Below are 15,267 nucleotides of genomic sequence, written 5' to 3'. Positions count from 1 at the left end.
GGAAAAAAAAAAAAAAAGGCACCTAATACTGGCATATATAAAGCTGCTCATATTTCACAACGTCTCTGGCTAGGGCATGACATCAAGGTAGAAAACCCTGTATATTGCTCTGGCCTTTGGGTACAGGAATCAAAGCACCCCCAGACTCCCAGAACCGCTTGTCACAACCAGCCTCCTGCCTGACCCCCTCGCACCAGCTCCGAGTCTCGGGGCCGGGAACCAAATGTGGCTGCACACACCACAGGGACTGGGCTGGCCTTGTCCTTAGTGTCAAGTTCTAGCCGCGGCTTTTGACGTCAGACAAGGCCTTCTGCGTGTGAGCAATTTGCCCCCTGCATCCTGCTGGGGCTTCCGCTCAAAGAACAGTTTCCCAAAATAGCAAAAACTAAGTGGAACTGAGAGGCTAGAGGGGAGGGGGATGCTATGAGCCAGGCACTATCACTGGACTCAGTGGTCCCCTAGCGCCCTCCCGTCCCCCAGGGTGGAGCTGCGGGCCGCGCAGGGGTGAGCTACCTGGTTGGGAATGGCTCTCTTCTTGTTCAGCTGCGTGTTCCTCTGCTGGGCGCTGAAACCAAAGCACAGAGAGGGCTCATGCGGCAGGGCGCCCAGGGGAACGAGGAGCAAGAGGCCCTCGTGGCTCAGGTGGGGTTCTCTCTCCAATGAGGGTGCCAAGCCTGTCTGCACACAAAGGGCTGCCCCAGGGAAAGAGCGCAGGCCATGGGACAAGAAATCGTATTGAGTTAAACCGTGGCTTTGAGGCCCTGATCTCAGCCACCCCTGAGAGCTAGAGCTAATTCCAGGAGTCCCCGGGTCTCGGAGCCTCCAAGAGGGCCCATGGGAAGCTGGAGTCCCAGGTGCCACCTCCATGCTGGCTTCGGAATAACCTTCAGTGCTTGGGGGTCTAACGTGAGGCTTCTGCCTGCTTTTTCCTCCTACCCCTGACCTGGCACCAGGTCCCGAGGGGTCTGACCACAGGGCTGTCTGGCCTGGGAGGTCAGACTATGGGACAGCTGCTCGCCATGAAACTGCCACTCCTCTTCTCTTGGATGGCTCCTGACCCAGTGCAGAGGACAGTCAAGGTCAACGTGTTTCTACAAGGTCCCTTATCTACCTACAGTCCGAGATCTCTTTTCTTCTTCATCTACGCTGTCTCCTGACTAGTGTGTGCCAAAGTCCCCTGTATCATGTACACAGACACCTGCTCAACTCCCTCCCTCGACTGTCCTAATACATCTTCTACTTGGACTATCGTAACATCACCTGCGAACAACTGATCTCTCCTGTTACTCAGGGGTCATGTTTTCTTTTCTTATCGTACTGTTTTAGCTGGAAATTTGGATCAATATGAAAAGGCAAAGCACCTTGTTTCATTCTTTTACTGACTGCCTCTGGGGTTTTACCTTAAGGTTCAAGTTGGCTGCTGGATCGGGCAGAGTGTGTGTGCGTGTGTGTGTTAAGGAAATAGGCTTCTGTTCATAGATCAGTAAAGGGTGGAACCTTAAGAATGGAAATATAATTTTATCCAGTGAGTTTCCTAAGAGTCACCACATTCACTATAAGAGCTTTTTCTCCAGGCCCTGTTCTTAGTGTTTAGAGGGCAGTGAGAAAGCACCCGAGAACCTCTAAGCACAGGAAGGAGTTTCATCAACAGTGTCTGAAGGAGACAGAGCTACGCCGCTCAGGGCTGGTGATGCTGAGGGCTGGTGAGTACCCAGATGCCCTACTTCCTGGGTTTTACCCATGCCTGGCAGCCCACATGGTTGCCCCTGTCCCGTGCCTGCACCCACTCAGAGATGGCCCACTGCTCCTGCGCATGTGCATGGATGTGTGAGGGGCCAAGTTCAAAGTCTTCCCCCTGGCCTGCAGGTCCTCCTGGCAATGAGGCCTTGAACTCTCACCTCCACCTTGCCTTGGTTTCCCCACACTCCTGCTTCTCAGCCTTCCTTCTCTACCTCTGATGCTCTCTGCCCAACTCTGTCCCTGCCACGTGGCTGTCATGACTTCCTTGGGAAGGTGTCTCCAAACCTCACCCCTCACTCCCCTTTCCCACAGCCTCTCCACCTACCCTCCTTTCCAATTCTCATTTTCCTTAGGACAACTGGCTCAACGACCATGTGTTCTGAGCCTGTGGGTTCTGAAAGCACAAGGCCCAAGTCTGGGGCTTGTTCTCTGTCCTAGTCCAAAGGCCTGGCGCTAGGCATGGCGTTGAGACAGTGTCATGGCTCTTCAGTGGGCCCCTGCAATGTCCCACCCACGGCTGGGGCCTAGGCCCGGGCCGGGTGGAGCCAGGCACCCTGGGCCCCGCCCCCAGCCAGGCATCCCCCATTCACACACCAGGGAAAAGGCACACAGCAGGCAATACCCACCCGGTCACCAGCTGCTCAGTATAGTAACAGCTGGGGGAAGTGGGAAGGCCCAGGAATCCAGAGGAAAGAGTGGAGTGGTCAAAGGAAAAACAGGAGAGATTGTGAGAAGGAACTGTGGATGAAGTGTGAGAAGCAGAGACATCAAGGTGAGGAAAACAGCAGCAAACCGAAGGGGGGACCAGCGTTTTCAGCCCCCATGCCTGGATGCTGAGGGAACAAGAGCAGGAGGGGCGGCCTCCCCAGGCTTGGAGAGCCCACCTGAGAAGTGATCCCCGGCCAGGGCCCCTCAGCCCTCCCCAAGCAGGGACAGTCCAGCCAGGGCCCTCGGCTCATCTGAGCTGGAGGGGCAGCTTCTGACTGTGCCCCACTCATTCTCTCATTCATTCGTTCCACTCACCTACCACATGTCCAGCACAGAAGAGCTGTGTGCACTGATAAATGTCTACCCAGGTAACTACGGGGCCAGCAGAGACCCTGGACGGGGAGGCCCTCTGGCCCAGCATGCTAGCCTGAGACTGGATTCTCCAGGCCCCTCGACAAGGCAGCCTCCCTGTACCCTCAAGGCCAGGCCGCAAGGCTACCCTCTGGATTCCCATGGGCCGTGCACAGCCCCCGCCCCAGCACTGACCACACTGCATCTTAACTGCCTGGCTGCATGTCTGTCCCTGGCACAGGGCCTTCCTTTGAGGATGGGGACCTGGGTCTGTGCTTGCTCAGTGCTGTATCACAGGGCCTGGTGCAGAGAGAGCACACCAGCAGCATTTGCCAAACAAATACCAGGAAGCTGCCTGCCAACGCCTGCCCTTCATCAGCTCCAGCAAGAAGACCTTCATGAGCCATAGGCACAATCTGTGTGACACTCAGGCTCACTGAGGCGGGGGCCCGGGGGCTAATGCCTGAAGCCACCAGCGTTTATATTTACATCCTGCTGAAATCAGAGCTTCCCGCTCCGGCCCCTTATCCGGGTGCTATGGAAGGTTCTGGTTTTACATCTACAGTGTATGGACGGAAGCCAGGCAGATCGTGGAAGCACTTCTGAAAGACCAGCCCGAGATGCTCCGTGAATGGGCCCAGTGCGTATGGGGAGTCTGGGAAAGGCTCTGAGAAGTCCTGCAGGAAAGGAAGCACTGAATGCTAGTTAGTCTCGCTGGTTCTGGAAGCACGTGACCATAGCACTGCCCTTTCCTCCTTAAACTAGCCACTGGGGTGCCCTGTAGGAGGTGTGTTGGGGATAACGAGGATGGGGACTGCTGTTAGCCAAGGCAAGCTTCCAGATACGCAGATGGCTCCATTCTTCTCCCGGACAGAGGCCCCTGTGCCCTGGCCCGGGGGAATCCCAGCTCGACCACCTCCCTCAGGGCCGGGCTCTGAAGGTGGACACTGGTGCCGCCTCACCAGCTGCTATTCTGAAAAGTACATACTTGGCAAATCCAATGAAGTCCTCATGGTTCGTGTTGATGTAGGACTGCTCGATGTCGATCAGGAGAAGAATCTGGGGGGAAGCAGGGTTCACTGTCAGTAAAGCGTGGAGGGAGGGGCAGCTGTGGGAGCACTTCCCGCACCTGCCAGCAGGGGTGGCCCGGAACCACGCTGCTTCCCACGCAGGAGAACAGAGGTCCCCCACCCCTTTCTATACCCTGGGGTACACCTGCATGGGTGCTTCCAAACGTCAAAGCCTCACAGGTAAGCAAGCCTGGGACAACAGAGCAGAACGAAGCAGCCCCATGTGGTGGTCACAAACATGGCCTCTGGGGCGGCCCACTGGGGCTGCAGTCTCTGGCCAGCCTTGTGAGCTTGGGCCTCCTGTTACTGAGGTGTGGAGTGGGGCAACAAGACCCAATGGCAAAGGGTTAAGTAAGTCAGAAATCTGTAGTGTTTAGAGTAGCGCCTGGCATGTTCTAAGGACCTCATTAAAACAGCAAAGGTCATCTGGCCAGGTGAGGACAGTAAAATGAAACACACTGGCACACAAGCACCCACCAACCAGCCGGGATGTCATCTCAGATAAGGGACCGGCCCTCAGTCCCCTGCCCTTCCCGTCACTTCAACTCTCTGAACCCGCAAGCATAAAAGGGGCCAGACACTAGGTTCTTGGGGGATTGTTGGAAAATGCCATGTGCTCCATCCGTGGGAGCGACTGTCACTGGTTTAAAACGCCTGAGTCCTATTGCCCTGGAGCCCTCAGATCAAGCCCGGCAGTGTCGACAGTGGGGCCACCGGGGGCTATGGTGTATCTGGAAGGGACAGTAGCTTCTTGCCAACGACAACAAAGCAGACTGGAATCACTCGAGCTTTTCACAAAACTCCCAGGTTACAGAAGCTACAAGGGAACGGGGTGCAGGCTGACTGGGGGACCCTCCGAGGAGCAAATGACCAGTTCCTCCTGCATCAACATCAAGGGGAGAGGGACTGTTCCAAACAAGGTGTTCTCACAAGTAGGCTTATTTCGGTTCCAGTTTGAACAAACTGCCAGGAGATCAGAGTGGACCACCAGCAGCAGTGACCCAGACCAGGTGTCAAGCCATATGAAGGCAGAATGAGTGACAGCCCTGAGCTGAGTAGGTGACAGCTGAGACCCATGCTGCAGCTGGGTGGGGGCACCCCACTCTCTACCTTGTATGGGCTTGGACAGTCTTCACAAAAAAAACTTAAAACACAAAAAGCTCCCAAACGTGTTCTGGTAGGTGAGAGGATAAACAGGCTGCGGTCCATGTGTACCATTTAACCCTACCAGGCGATCAAGGATGCACTTTGGATGCAGCACAAACATCAGGGATGAATCCCAAGGCACCATGCCAAGCAGAGGGGACAGAGTCAAGAGGCTGCTTGAGCCGGAGTCCATTCACACGACATTCTGGAAAAGGCAGACTGTGCGGACAGGGAGTAGTCCAGTGGTTGCCAGGGCCTGGGAGCTGGGGAGGGACTGACGACAGAGGGACACAAGGATGGGGATCTTGGGGAGTGACAGAACTGTTCCATATATGAGTGAAGTGCTGTATGCATTTGACACTCACATAATTGCACAACCAAGGTTCACTGCAAATAAAACACACCTGAAAGATGAGACAAAAAGCCAGTACCTGGTCCTTGGTTCTCCCCTCCCGTTCCCGGATGTAAGTGGTGACAATTCGTTCTGTCTCTTCTCGCAACCGGGGGTAGGAGCTGAGCTAGGGGGAAATCAGAGTGGCAGCATTGGCTGGGTCCCCGTGGCACAGAAGCAATGTGAACCAAATGGAAAACACAGGGGAAGAGGGGTGACAGGGGGTCCCACCGAGTCCCCACCCCACTCCCATCTCACAGCTGCTTCAGCTGGGAGACAGGAAGGAGATGGTAGGGGGACGGCGGGCCCGAGAGACTGAGAATGCCCACGCGCAAGCAGGGATGCTTTTCAGGAATGCAGTTCAGAGGAGGCAAGTGGCAGAGAAAGCAGGTGACGGCCATCCTCCCACATCCCCATAGCACTGGATGAGCATGAGGACACAGTTTAACTAAAGCCGCTGGGCCACCAGGGCGGGGGCCCCCGCTCAGCACTTGTTCTAGGAGTAGGGGTGCAGCATCCGGGCCGTCTACCTCAGAGGGACCCCCCCCTTGCGGAAAACCCCGATCAACTCTCCTTTGGGATCCACTCCTCCCACACCTCTACTGCCCCAGCCTCCGCAGCAGCAACCAAACCCAACACACAGGAGCCCACCTTCCACGGACTGGGTTAAGTCCACAAGTTGGGGAAAACTGAGCAAGTGGTCAAAATTACTTGTGGAAAACCTCCTAATTGCCCCATGATGTCAGAGTATGGAGGTCTGCCACTGGTGATGTGTTTCACCACGCTGGTGACAGGTTAGAAACCTACTTTCTCAAGGCGTTCCAGGGATGGGCACTGGACTCTCATCCCTGCTGCCTGCTTAGTGAATGCATTTGGCAACAGCAAAGGCTTCTTGTCCCCAACAGTGGCCCAAACGGCAAAGGTGGAATCCGCGTGGGATTGGACCCCCCACCTTGTGTCTGCTGAGGCAAAGTTGAGATGTCACCGTGAAAACATTGGCCCGCGGAAGGGGGTTCCTGCTGAGGCAGAGCTTCCCAGATGCTTGGGTTAAGACTAACAATAGGAAGGAGAAAATGAGGGACAAATGCGTAGGTGATAATAACGAAACCTTCCATTACCTTCTCGGCACACTTTTTAATGACTGTGGCCAGTTCTGAGACCACGAGATCAACACACTTCAGACTCGGCTCTTTGAGTTTTACAATCTGTTTTTTCACAATGGCTTCAAAGGCCATGTCGGGGGTGAAGAGCCCCGTCCTGGGTCATGCGGAGGGCAGGATGAGGCAGAAAGACACCCAGGGGAAGTGCGGGCCACACACGCAGGACGGGAGACAGAGAGAGAAGAAACGAGAGTCAGCTGGTTAGTGACATGCAAGGAGGAGCCTGCGCCCGCATTTGCCCCAGAAGCTGCTTCGGATCAAGAGATGTCCTCGGTCCAAGGGGTGGGCCTGGTCTGGGGTTTACCTGTGAAAGTGCTACGGGTCGGTGTCAGGGTACGGACAACCCAGGGCAGGCGGAGGCCCTTCAGTTCTCTTATTTGTGACAACAGGCTCTGGGACAGTAGTCTCCAAACCACCTATATTTCTTTCTTTCTTTCTTTTCCCAATCTGGGTTTCTTTCCTCTCCTTTTTCCAATCGAAGAAGCTTAAGAAGCAAATGTGGGCTTTTCCAGACTGAGAACAGAAGGATCAAGCAGATATTCTGCCTCAAAGGCCGACCCAGAGCTCCATGGCCATCGTGGACGTGCAAGCGCAAACCGCCCACCGGGAAGCGCTTCAGCTGCTTGGCCAAGGCGTGCCCCCCGGGCAGCGGCCCGTGGAGAGCCGGTGTGTCCTGCCAGGGGGAAGCAGTGGCCTGTGAACACTGGCACAAGGGTGCTGGTGACCTAGGGGATCTGAAGACAGGCTGCCTGGGGGGACAGCACCGCTCCTGAGGCTGAAGGTGGAGGGCAGGGGAGCTGGTGGAGGCCATTAGGGGCTGAGCCTGGGACGGAGCACTCATCATGCTGTTGGTGTCCCGGCCTTTCTCAGCATCTCCGAGACAGAGAAGTGGCTGACCCCAGGAAAGCCTTGAGGGCGCCAGGCATTTTCAAGGGAGGGGTGAGGGGCAGGGAGGCTCAGGGAGCTTGGCCTCCAGCAGGTGACGCGAGGTCCCTCTCCGCTACCCAGAAGACAGCAAAGCGACAGCCCAACAAAACCCCCATCACATGCTAAGCTTGGTATCAGGGTCCCAGGGAGCCCCGTCCACCAGTCTGGAGTCTGGAGGCCTGGTACCCCCAGAGTTGCACCCAGGCCGAAATGCTCCCGCCCCAGCCTCTGGGAAGAGGTCATGTTCTTGGAAACGGAGCCAATCTGGGAAGGAGAGGTAGGGGACTAGCGGGGCAAAGGCTAAACAGCACTGGGAGCCTGATACCAAACCCCCGAAGCCCCGTTTCCACAAGGCCAGGAGTCACCCTGCCGAGGGTCCAATACCTTACTGGTACACTGCCTAACTGTATTGATTAGCTCCTGGATAACCAGGTCGACACATTTCAGACAGGGCTCTTTCAGCTTGACGACCTGCTTTTTCACAATGGCCTCGAATGCCAAGTCCGGGGTGAAGAGCCCGGTCCTAAAAGCATCCGTACCCGGGGGCAGGGGAGATAAGTCAGAGAGAAACAAAGCACGGTCAGCAATTTCACAGGCACCAGCCGGGTTCCCGAGAAAGCCAAGGTCACGGCAAGTCTAGGGGTTTGACGAGGACGCCTGCGTCCACTACCTAGAGCCCCCGGGGGTGACATGAGGACCCCGCGGTGATGCAAGACAGGAGGATGGGAGTGATGATTTTTGCTGGAATACGGTGGGGACCCAGGAGGCTCACGGGGCACCCGAGATGGGGACAAATGCTGGGTTCCTGCGATTGGATCCTGACTCAGCTCTGACTCCCTCCCCACCCCCCAGGGCACTTCTGCAGTGAGCTTTCTTACTTCGCTGACCATGGTGACTGGGTGGTTTAACCAATGTTTAACCCAAGGGCAGTGGACAGCCTGGGGACCTACGACACCCACGCAGAACTAAGCACTTCTACCCTCAAGTGCCCTGGGAGAGCCAGAGGGAGAGACTTGCAGCTACTGAAAACCACCTTGGTGCCCTCTCCAGGTCTCACAATCGGTGCCCAGAGGTCTGGGGAGACTGACTGGCTGCAGGATGGCACCGTGAAGGCAAAGGGAACATGGCAACTCTCCCCGTGGAACTTGCCTGACTCCGTGGATGTTCTTAATGGCGTAGCTGATCTCCCGCCGTAAGTCCTTCTCATCGAACTCCATCTGAGAATAGACAAACCAAACACATGCAAAGAGGTCCCTGGGGCACCCCAATACTAGGCCTGTATTCGGGGAATGTTATCTTCTGTGTACCATTCGTATTCACACGGTAGAATATATATATTTTTTAATTTGTTTATTTTTTGGTGGGGGAGGTAATTCAGTTTGTTTATTTAATTAATTGGAGGTCCTGGGGATTGATCCCAGGACCTTGTGCATGCTAAGCAGGCACTCTACCACTGAGCTATACCCCCACACCTAGAATATTTAATTGGCCAAAAAATTTAAAAACACTAAAACTCGATTTCAGCAAGGATGCTCTGAAACTAACACTCATGCTCGTTTGGAAAGAAAATCAACTCGTAGAAATTTCCTTCTGTGCTATTTGACAGTACAAAGAAAGAACCTCTAAAAACATACCTATATAGACACCAGATAGTTTCAAATGCTCTAGAAATTTATCTTGAGAAATTAATCAAGTATTAGCGACATTCACAAAACTATCCAGAATTGCCGAAAGACATGCAAACACCGTAATGTCCAACAATGGGAGACTGGTTAAATGCATGATGAGACATCCATAAAATAAGATAATATTTTGCGATTCACAATGCAAAAAATGTAATTTGAAAAGATGGCCGCCATATGGAAGGACCAAAGTACCAAGATACATGTTTTTTTTATAATATATATGCACACCCAGGCATGGATGAATGTAAGTGCTGTGTCTGTGGAGATTTTGCCTGCATTTGCACAGGAATGATTCTCCAAGGACACACCCATGTGCTAAACGGCATCATCTGTGGGTATTAGGATTATGGGTGTTTTTCTCCTGTTAGCTTTTGTTCTCCTATTGAAAAGAACTTGACTGGTGTTCACAAGGGTGATATGTGCTCACTGTAAAAAGTGTAAAACTTCAAGCAACTAAAAAAAAAGAAAAAGAAAATCTCCAGTCCTAGCTAGCACCCAGAGCTGACACTTTTGTGAATATCTTTGCAGCTCTGCTCTGCAGACACACACATCTAGATGCGTGTGTACAATTTCATACAAAGGATGCTATAAATATCATCTGTACTTTATGCTGTGCATACTGGCTCCAGAATCTGCTTTTTCCCTTTCAACCACATGCTGGGAACATTTTCTCAAGTGACTTCACCTCTATTTTTTACGTATTCTGCAAAGAATATGTATTGGTTTTTGTCAGAAGAAAAAAATGGGACTCTTCCCATAGCTCTGCTGGAAACCTCTAAGCTGCCCGCTCAGGGAAGGAGGCCCATGGGGATACCTCCCCAGAGCTGTACTCGGCCCACAGCAGGCTTGGGCCTGGAGGCAGGGGAGTGCCTGCCCACTGACAAGAGGTCCCGGCCCGTGGAGCGCTACCTTCACCAGCTCGAAGGGAAACCGCTCATGGAAGATGCGATTGATTCGGGCGCCCCCAGAGAGCTCCAGTGTGTCCACTTGGTCTCCAGAGCCTTCGATCCGCTTTTCGAAGTCCACCCCAAACTGCTGGACCATCCTACCAGGAAAAAGAAAACCCGAACATCAAAGCAGAGCTTCTGGATTATGTCCCGAGTCAAGTCACAGTTTACTTTCCTCTTTTCAGTTTTTAGCAGCGAAATGTATGTGTGGGTCCCCAAAATAAAACAAAATCCAGGAGCTGCCAATGGCAAGTACTTGCCACACATCAGGCCTGCTACAATTCTTCATTCACTGAACTGGGGGTGGGGAGTGGTTATAACTCCCACTTTGGCAAGAGTGAGGTGCGGGGTTTGGCGGGGTGGTAAGGGTCATAGCTTAGCAACCTTCACCCTGAGACTTGGCCTGATCCGTCAGGACCACGACATGAAAAGGCAGCCCCTCCACACAATTCAATTCTACTGGTTCCTGCCAAATTCCCAGTCTGTTAAGGTCCGGACTCCACCACTGATGGGCTGGGAGGCCTTGGACAGGTGGCTCTGTCCTCTGAGCCACAGTTTCTTCATCTGCAAAGTGGGTTGATTGTAACAGCACATCCACACAGGGTCCATGGAAGGATCTAAGGAGTTTCTAGATTTCATCAACTCAAAGAAGCTACCAGCCCTCATTAGTCCGTACACCCATGAAAAAGGAAAATGCTGCCAATTAATAGTAATTCACCTGAATCTTCTGATTTGAGAAATTAAAAGTGCACACATCATTGATGAAATGTGGTAATGCCATGCATGTCCCTTCAGAACCCAGCCCTTAGGAAGTGTCTAAGTGCTGCTGGCTAGTACCGTGACAAGGTGAGCAGCAAAGAACTAAGGTATTTATTAGTGCTCTGGTTTTCTTTAGCATTTCTCACTGCTTCCCCTAATTCCTTGCACTGTCTGCTTTAATAATTTCCCCACTTCCATTCTTCAAATTCTCAATCTCACGTAGTGTGTGGAGTTTCCCCAGAAGGGGAGCTGCTCCAATCGGCAAAAGCCCCCCTCTGGGCCTGCAGTTCTCCAGCACAGGGAAGTCCAGCTCTTACGGGAAAATACGGCTGGATGCCTGCAGGCTGCCAGGGCAGTGAGGCTGGGCCACCAATGAATGGGGTTCTCCCTGAATACCCAGGGGGTCACTCACAGGCTGTCAGATCCTGTGAGTGATCTCCAGATCCCCAGAAGCAATCTGCCCACTGGAAGCAGACAGTGTGCACATCTGACTTCCTTCCCAAAGACACACAACGGCCTATGTTAAATGCTGCACTTGGGCTTGGGACCTTGAATGGTGGCTAAACCAGGGCCAAGGTTGTAAAAGGCTTAGTGCTACAGCAAAGACAGACCACAGAGCGGGAGAGTGGTTCAGGGCCAGGATGGAGACTCCGCCACCTGCCGCCAGCCTCGGAAGGGGAAAGATGCAGCACACATGAGCCCCAGCCTCCCGGGGGCCCTGGAGTCGGAGCTGCACTCGTGGAGCCTCTTTACCAATTGTCATGAGTTGAACAGTGCCCCCCCCCCCAAGTTCACGTTGATGTCCTAACCGCCGGTACCTCACAATGTGACCTTACTGCAGACAGCATCTTTGCAGATGTCATTAGTTAAGATGAGGTCGTATTGGAGGAGGGTGGGCCCCTGAGCCAATGTGACTGGTGTCCTTAGTAAAAGGGGAAATTTGGACACACATTTTAGGGATAACGTTATGTGAAGATAAGACAGAGACCAGGAACCTCAAAGTTGCCAGTAAGCCACCAGAAGCCCTCAGAAGGAACCAAGCTGGCGGACACCTTGATTTTGGACATTCAGCGTACAGAACTATGAGATGACAGCTCTCTAATTTAGTTTAAGCTACCTAGTTCACGGTACACAGGAGCCACAGCAAATGAATACGCCCAAGTACAGGGCAAGGAAAATACCTACAGACGACCAGCAGGCACTAGAGACGGACAGTCCTGAGTTCAGAGCCACAACTGCACGTCTAGGGAACACGCATTCCTGCTCCGAGTTCTAGAAGGAGAGAGTGCCAGATGCAAAGCACAAAAGCCAAGGGACAACGGCTGGTCTGAAAAATTCCCCCAATCACCCAGCTGGGGAAAGAACCTGACAGGGTTTTAAGTGACCTGTGTTCTAGTCACAGGATGGAGCGAGGGGTGAAGGTCATGCTGGTTCCCTGACACAGAGCAACGACTAAGCTGCACCTGGGAGGAGAAAGCCAGGCCCAGAACAATCTATCACGGTAATAATGTTGATAAAAGTAAAAGCAGTGAGCTTTTCCATCACTGGCTCCGAGTGAGACCCATACTGTTCATACTGGGCCCATGTGGGAGCCAGGAGAATGCGCCCAGAAACCAGTCCGTGCTATCAACTCAAATTCAAGTGCTCCTCAAGCCAGCCATCCCTCTTGTAGGAGTCAGCCCTGCAGAAATCCTCGCCTTGTGCTCAACGGTGAACTTGAGAAGCCTCTCCTGAAGCAAAAAAAATACCCGCATGTCCCCTACGGGCAGCCACAGGAAATGCAAGGTTCTCAATGATGCTTCCACCGCCTACAAAATGGCAGAACTGGGGGAAGGTCTGGTGCCACTGCTCTCATTCTCTTGTAAGGCAAGAGCCTGAAGGCGGGAACCAGGGTGCGGGGGGGGGGGTAGGGGGAGTTTTCAAAGCCAACCATTTGTACACGTGAAGGCAGCCATCTTATAACAGAGGCCGAGGAGGATGTCACCCAACAAGCCATTCAAAGGGACGCCCGCTGGCAAGGAAGGGAGAAGCAAAGGCCCCTGCTCGCCGCTGGTTTGTGCGGCCCGCAGCCAGCAGGAGGATCTGGGACCACAGATAAATGCTAAAGCAGGAACAGCAGGCCTCACTGAGGGGCCGCAGATGACAGCCATGCACCCCACTGTGAGGTCAAAACCACCCAGGCAGGGCCGCAGAGCACTGGGGAGAGAGGACACAATGTGTTAGGCCCCAGGGGATGGGGACCGTTTGTGGAGGGTGTTCCCTGGGCAGTCTCGGTCAAGGGCCCCAAGAGCAGCATTTTCACAAGGTTCCCCAATGGCCATGTGATATGATGGCTGCTACTGTCTTCCTTTTAGGGGCGAGGAAAGCAAGGAAGGCCCAGAGACCTCTGGCCACCGGCCTGTGGTCGCCCAGCATGGGCTCTGCAGAAAGCTTTCTGGAATGCGTTGAAGTTGTCTGATTCTCACCCTGGATCCTACCACTGTGAGTGGCCACGTGGCAGAGAGGATGGGGGGACATCAGGTCTATGATGGCCATAGAGGACAGTGTCCCCCTGGTGTGCCTGTGGGAGGGGTCTTGTGCATGGCACCATCTGAACTGCCAAGGAGCTTCCGGATCCCACTCTAGTGCTGAGGGTCCCTGGCAGGGCATAAACCAGGAATGTGGAAGCAGGAGGGGTCCTGGGTAAGAACCCAGGATCGTGGGGCACACCCACTCCTCCACCTCATACCTACTGCTCCATCTCACAGCTGGCAGCTGCAGCAGGGAGCACTTTCTTAGATTCAGGGTGAGGATTCTAAGAAATCAAGCAGAAGTTGCCGACAACTCGACATGGCTCCCTCCCCCATGTCTGTTCTCCCTACAGCAGCCAGAGGGCGCCCGTGAGCATCTGAGTCAGGCCACGTCCTGCCAGTGCTCAGAAACCTCCATGGCTCCTACCTGACTCAGAGCAAAAGCCAAAGTCCTCCCCGTGGCACACAAGGCCCTGCACGCTCCACCCTATTCCCTCCTTGCCTTTACCTCCTCCCACTCTCACCTTGCTCACTCTGCTCCAGCCACATGGGCCTCCTCTAACAGCTGGACACAGTTCTGCCTCAGGGCCTTTGCACTGGCTGGGCCCCATCCCCAGGACCCTGCATGGCCCCCTTCCTCACCTCTTTAGGTCTTTGCCTACCTCACTATCTCAGGGAGGCCTTCACTGACCACTCTATTTTATTTATTCATTTATTTATTTTTTTAATGGAAGTACTGGGGCTTGAATCCAGGACCTCATGCATGGTAAACATGTGCTCTACCTCTGAGCCATATCCTCCCCCCAACCACTATATTTTAAATGGCATCCCCATGTCTACCCTTGCACTCCTTAGCCCCTTTCCCCACTTCAACATTGCACCATTTAGCACACATGATACATGTTCTTATTTACTTATTTTGTTTCCTCCCTCCTCTTCTCCCCTTTCTGAGCACATGGGGTACCTGCCCAGTTTGCTGGGGTAACCCCAGTGCTCCGGACAGGGCCTAGCACCCCGGAGACTCTGGACAAGTCTTTGTGGAACAAAAGGAGGGAAGACTGAGGATGGGCGCCCAGCCTGGCAGCGGGAGCCTGTGGCTGGGTGGAGGCCCCTGTGCGCCAGGCTGGGGGCCGGTCACGTACTGTAGCAGGGCTTTGGTCTTGCGCGTGGGGTCATCGGGCCGAAAGTTCTTGTACTCCTCCACCTCCTTCTCCAGGGACAGCAACTGGCTCTGAAGCTTGCTGCGCAGGGCCGGCAGCGACTCCCGGATGTGATTGGTCAGTTGCTGTGGGAGAGAGGCCAGAGGTCAGAGGTCAGCATGGGCAGGAAGCTAAGAAAGGGCAGGCCGGCTCCGCCTGCCTGAGGGCCCATTCATCGATGTGCCCCCAAGCCCAGCACAGTCTCCAGCCGCAAGAGCTGGAGTCACACTTGCACGAGGGGCAGAGAGATGGGGCACAGCTTGGCCCACAACCATGAGATGCTGCCAGCAGCTCACGAGGCCTTGGAAGGGCAGATCAACTGGGCTGCTCACACCACGGACCACAGGTAACTGTTTGCAAGTACCAGGCAGAGGGACCCAAATGCTGACCCAGAACAGCCTCCCATAAGAGCAAATTGCCACTCAGTGATAAAAGCCTAGGAAGCCACCGCAGGACCCAGGCACGGAAGGACTGCCACATGGACGATGATGCGTCCACACCATGGGACACTGGGTTGGGGGAGGTGCACAGGCACAGGCCAAACTGAGATGGAAACAGCTCACCAAAAAGGGCAGAAAACATACATATGACGTGCTCCCTTCCATAAAGACAGGGAGAAGGTCAGAACATCGTTTCATTTGCTCAAACAGAGTGAGGGATGGGTCACGAGAGAA

General features: G+C 54.0%; 1 protein-coding gene across 11 annotated transcripts in view; it reads right to left on the bottom strand.

Moving 5' to 3' along the window:
• The window catches only part of DNM2 (dynamin 2), an 82,576-nt gene that overhangs the window by 18,871 nt on the left and 48,438 nt on the right, over positions 1 to 15,267 (bottom strand). For 4 of the 11 annotated variants that reach the window (XM_074350765.1, XM_074350768.1, XM_074350762.1 and 1 more), the window contains exons 7-13: positions 14,537 to 14,679; positions 10,088 to 10,223; positions 8,643 to 8,710; positions 6,525 to 6,663; positions 5,447 to 5,533; positions 3,788 to 3,858; positions 514 to 565 (exon numbers count right to left, since the gene is read on the bottom strand). In XM_074350765.1, coding sequence (XP_074206866.1) covers positions 514 to 565; positions 3,788 to 3,858; positions 5,447 to 5,533; positions 6,525 to 6,663; positions 8,643 to 8,710; positions 10,088 to 10,223; positions 14,537 to 14,679 — 696 coding nt within the window. Of the gene's footprint in view, positions 1 to 513; positions 566 to 2,366; positions 2,397 to 3,787; positions 3,859 to 5,446; positions 5,534 to 6,524; positions 6,664 to 7,877; positions 8,017 to 8,642; positions 8,711 to 10,087; positions 10,224 to 14,536; positions 14,680 to 15,267 lie in introns of all 11 variants that reach the window. The other 7 variants (XM_074350769.1, XM_074350761.1, XM_074350764.1 and 4 more) reach the window with 2 other exon arrangements.

This window comes from Camelus bactrianus, chromosome 22 (assembly GCF_048773025.1).
Source record: "Camelus bactrianus isolate YW-2024 breed Bactrian camel chromosome 22, ASM4877302v1, whole genome shotgun sequence".
Taxonomy (NCBI): domain Eukaryota; kingdom Metazoa; phylum Chordata; class Mammalia; order Artiodactyla; family Camelidae; genus Camelus; species Camelus bactrianus.
This window is presented reverse-complemented; position numbering and strand designations above follow the sequence as displayed.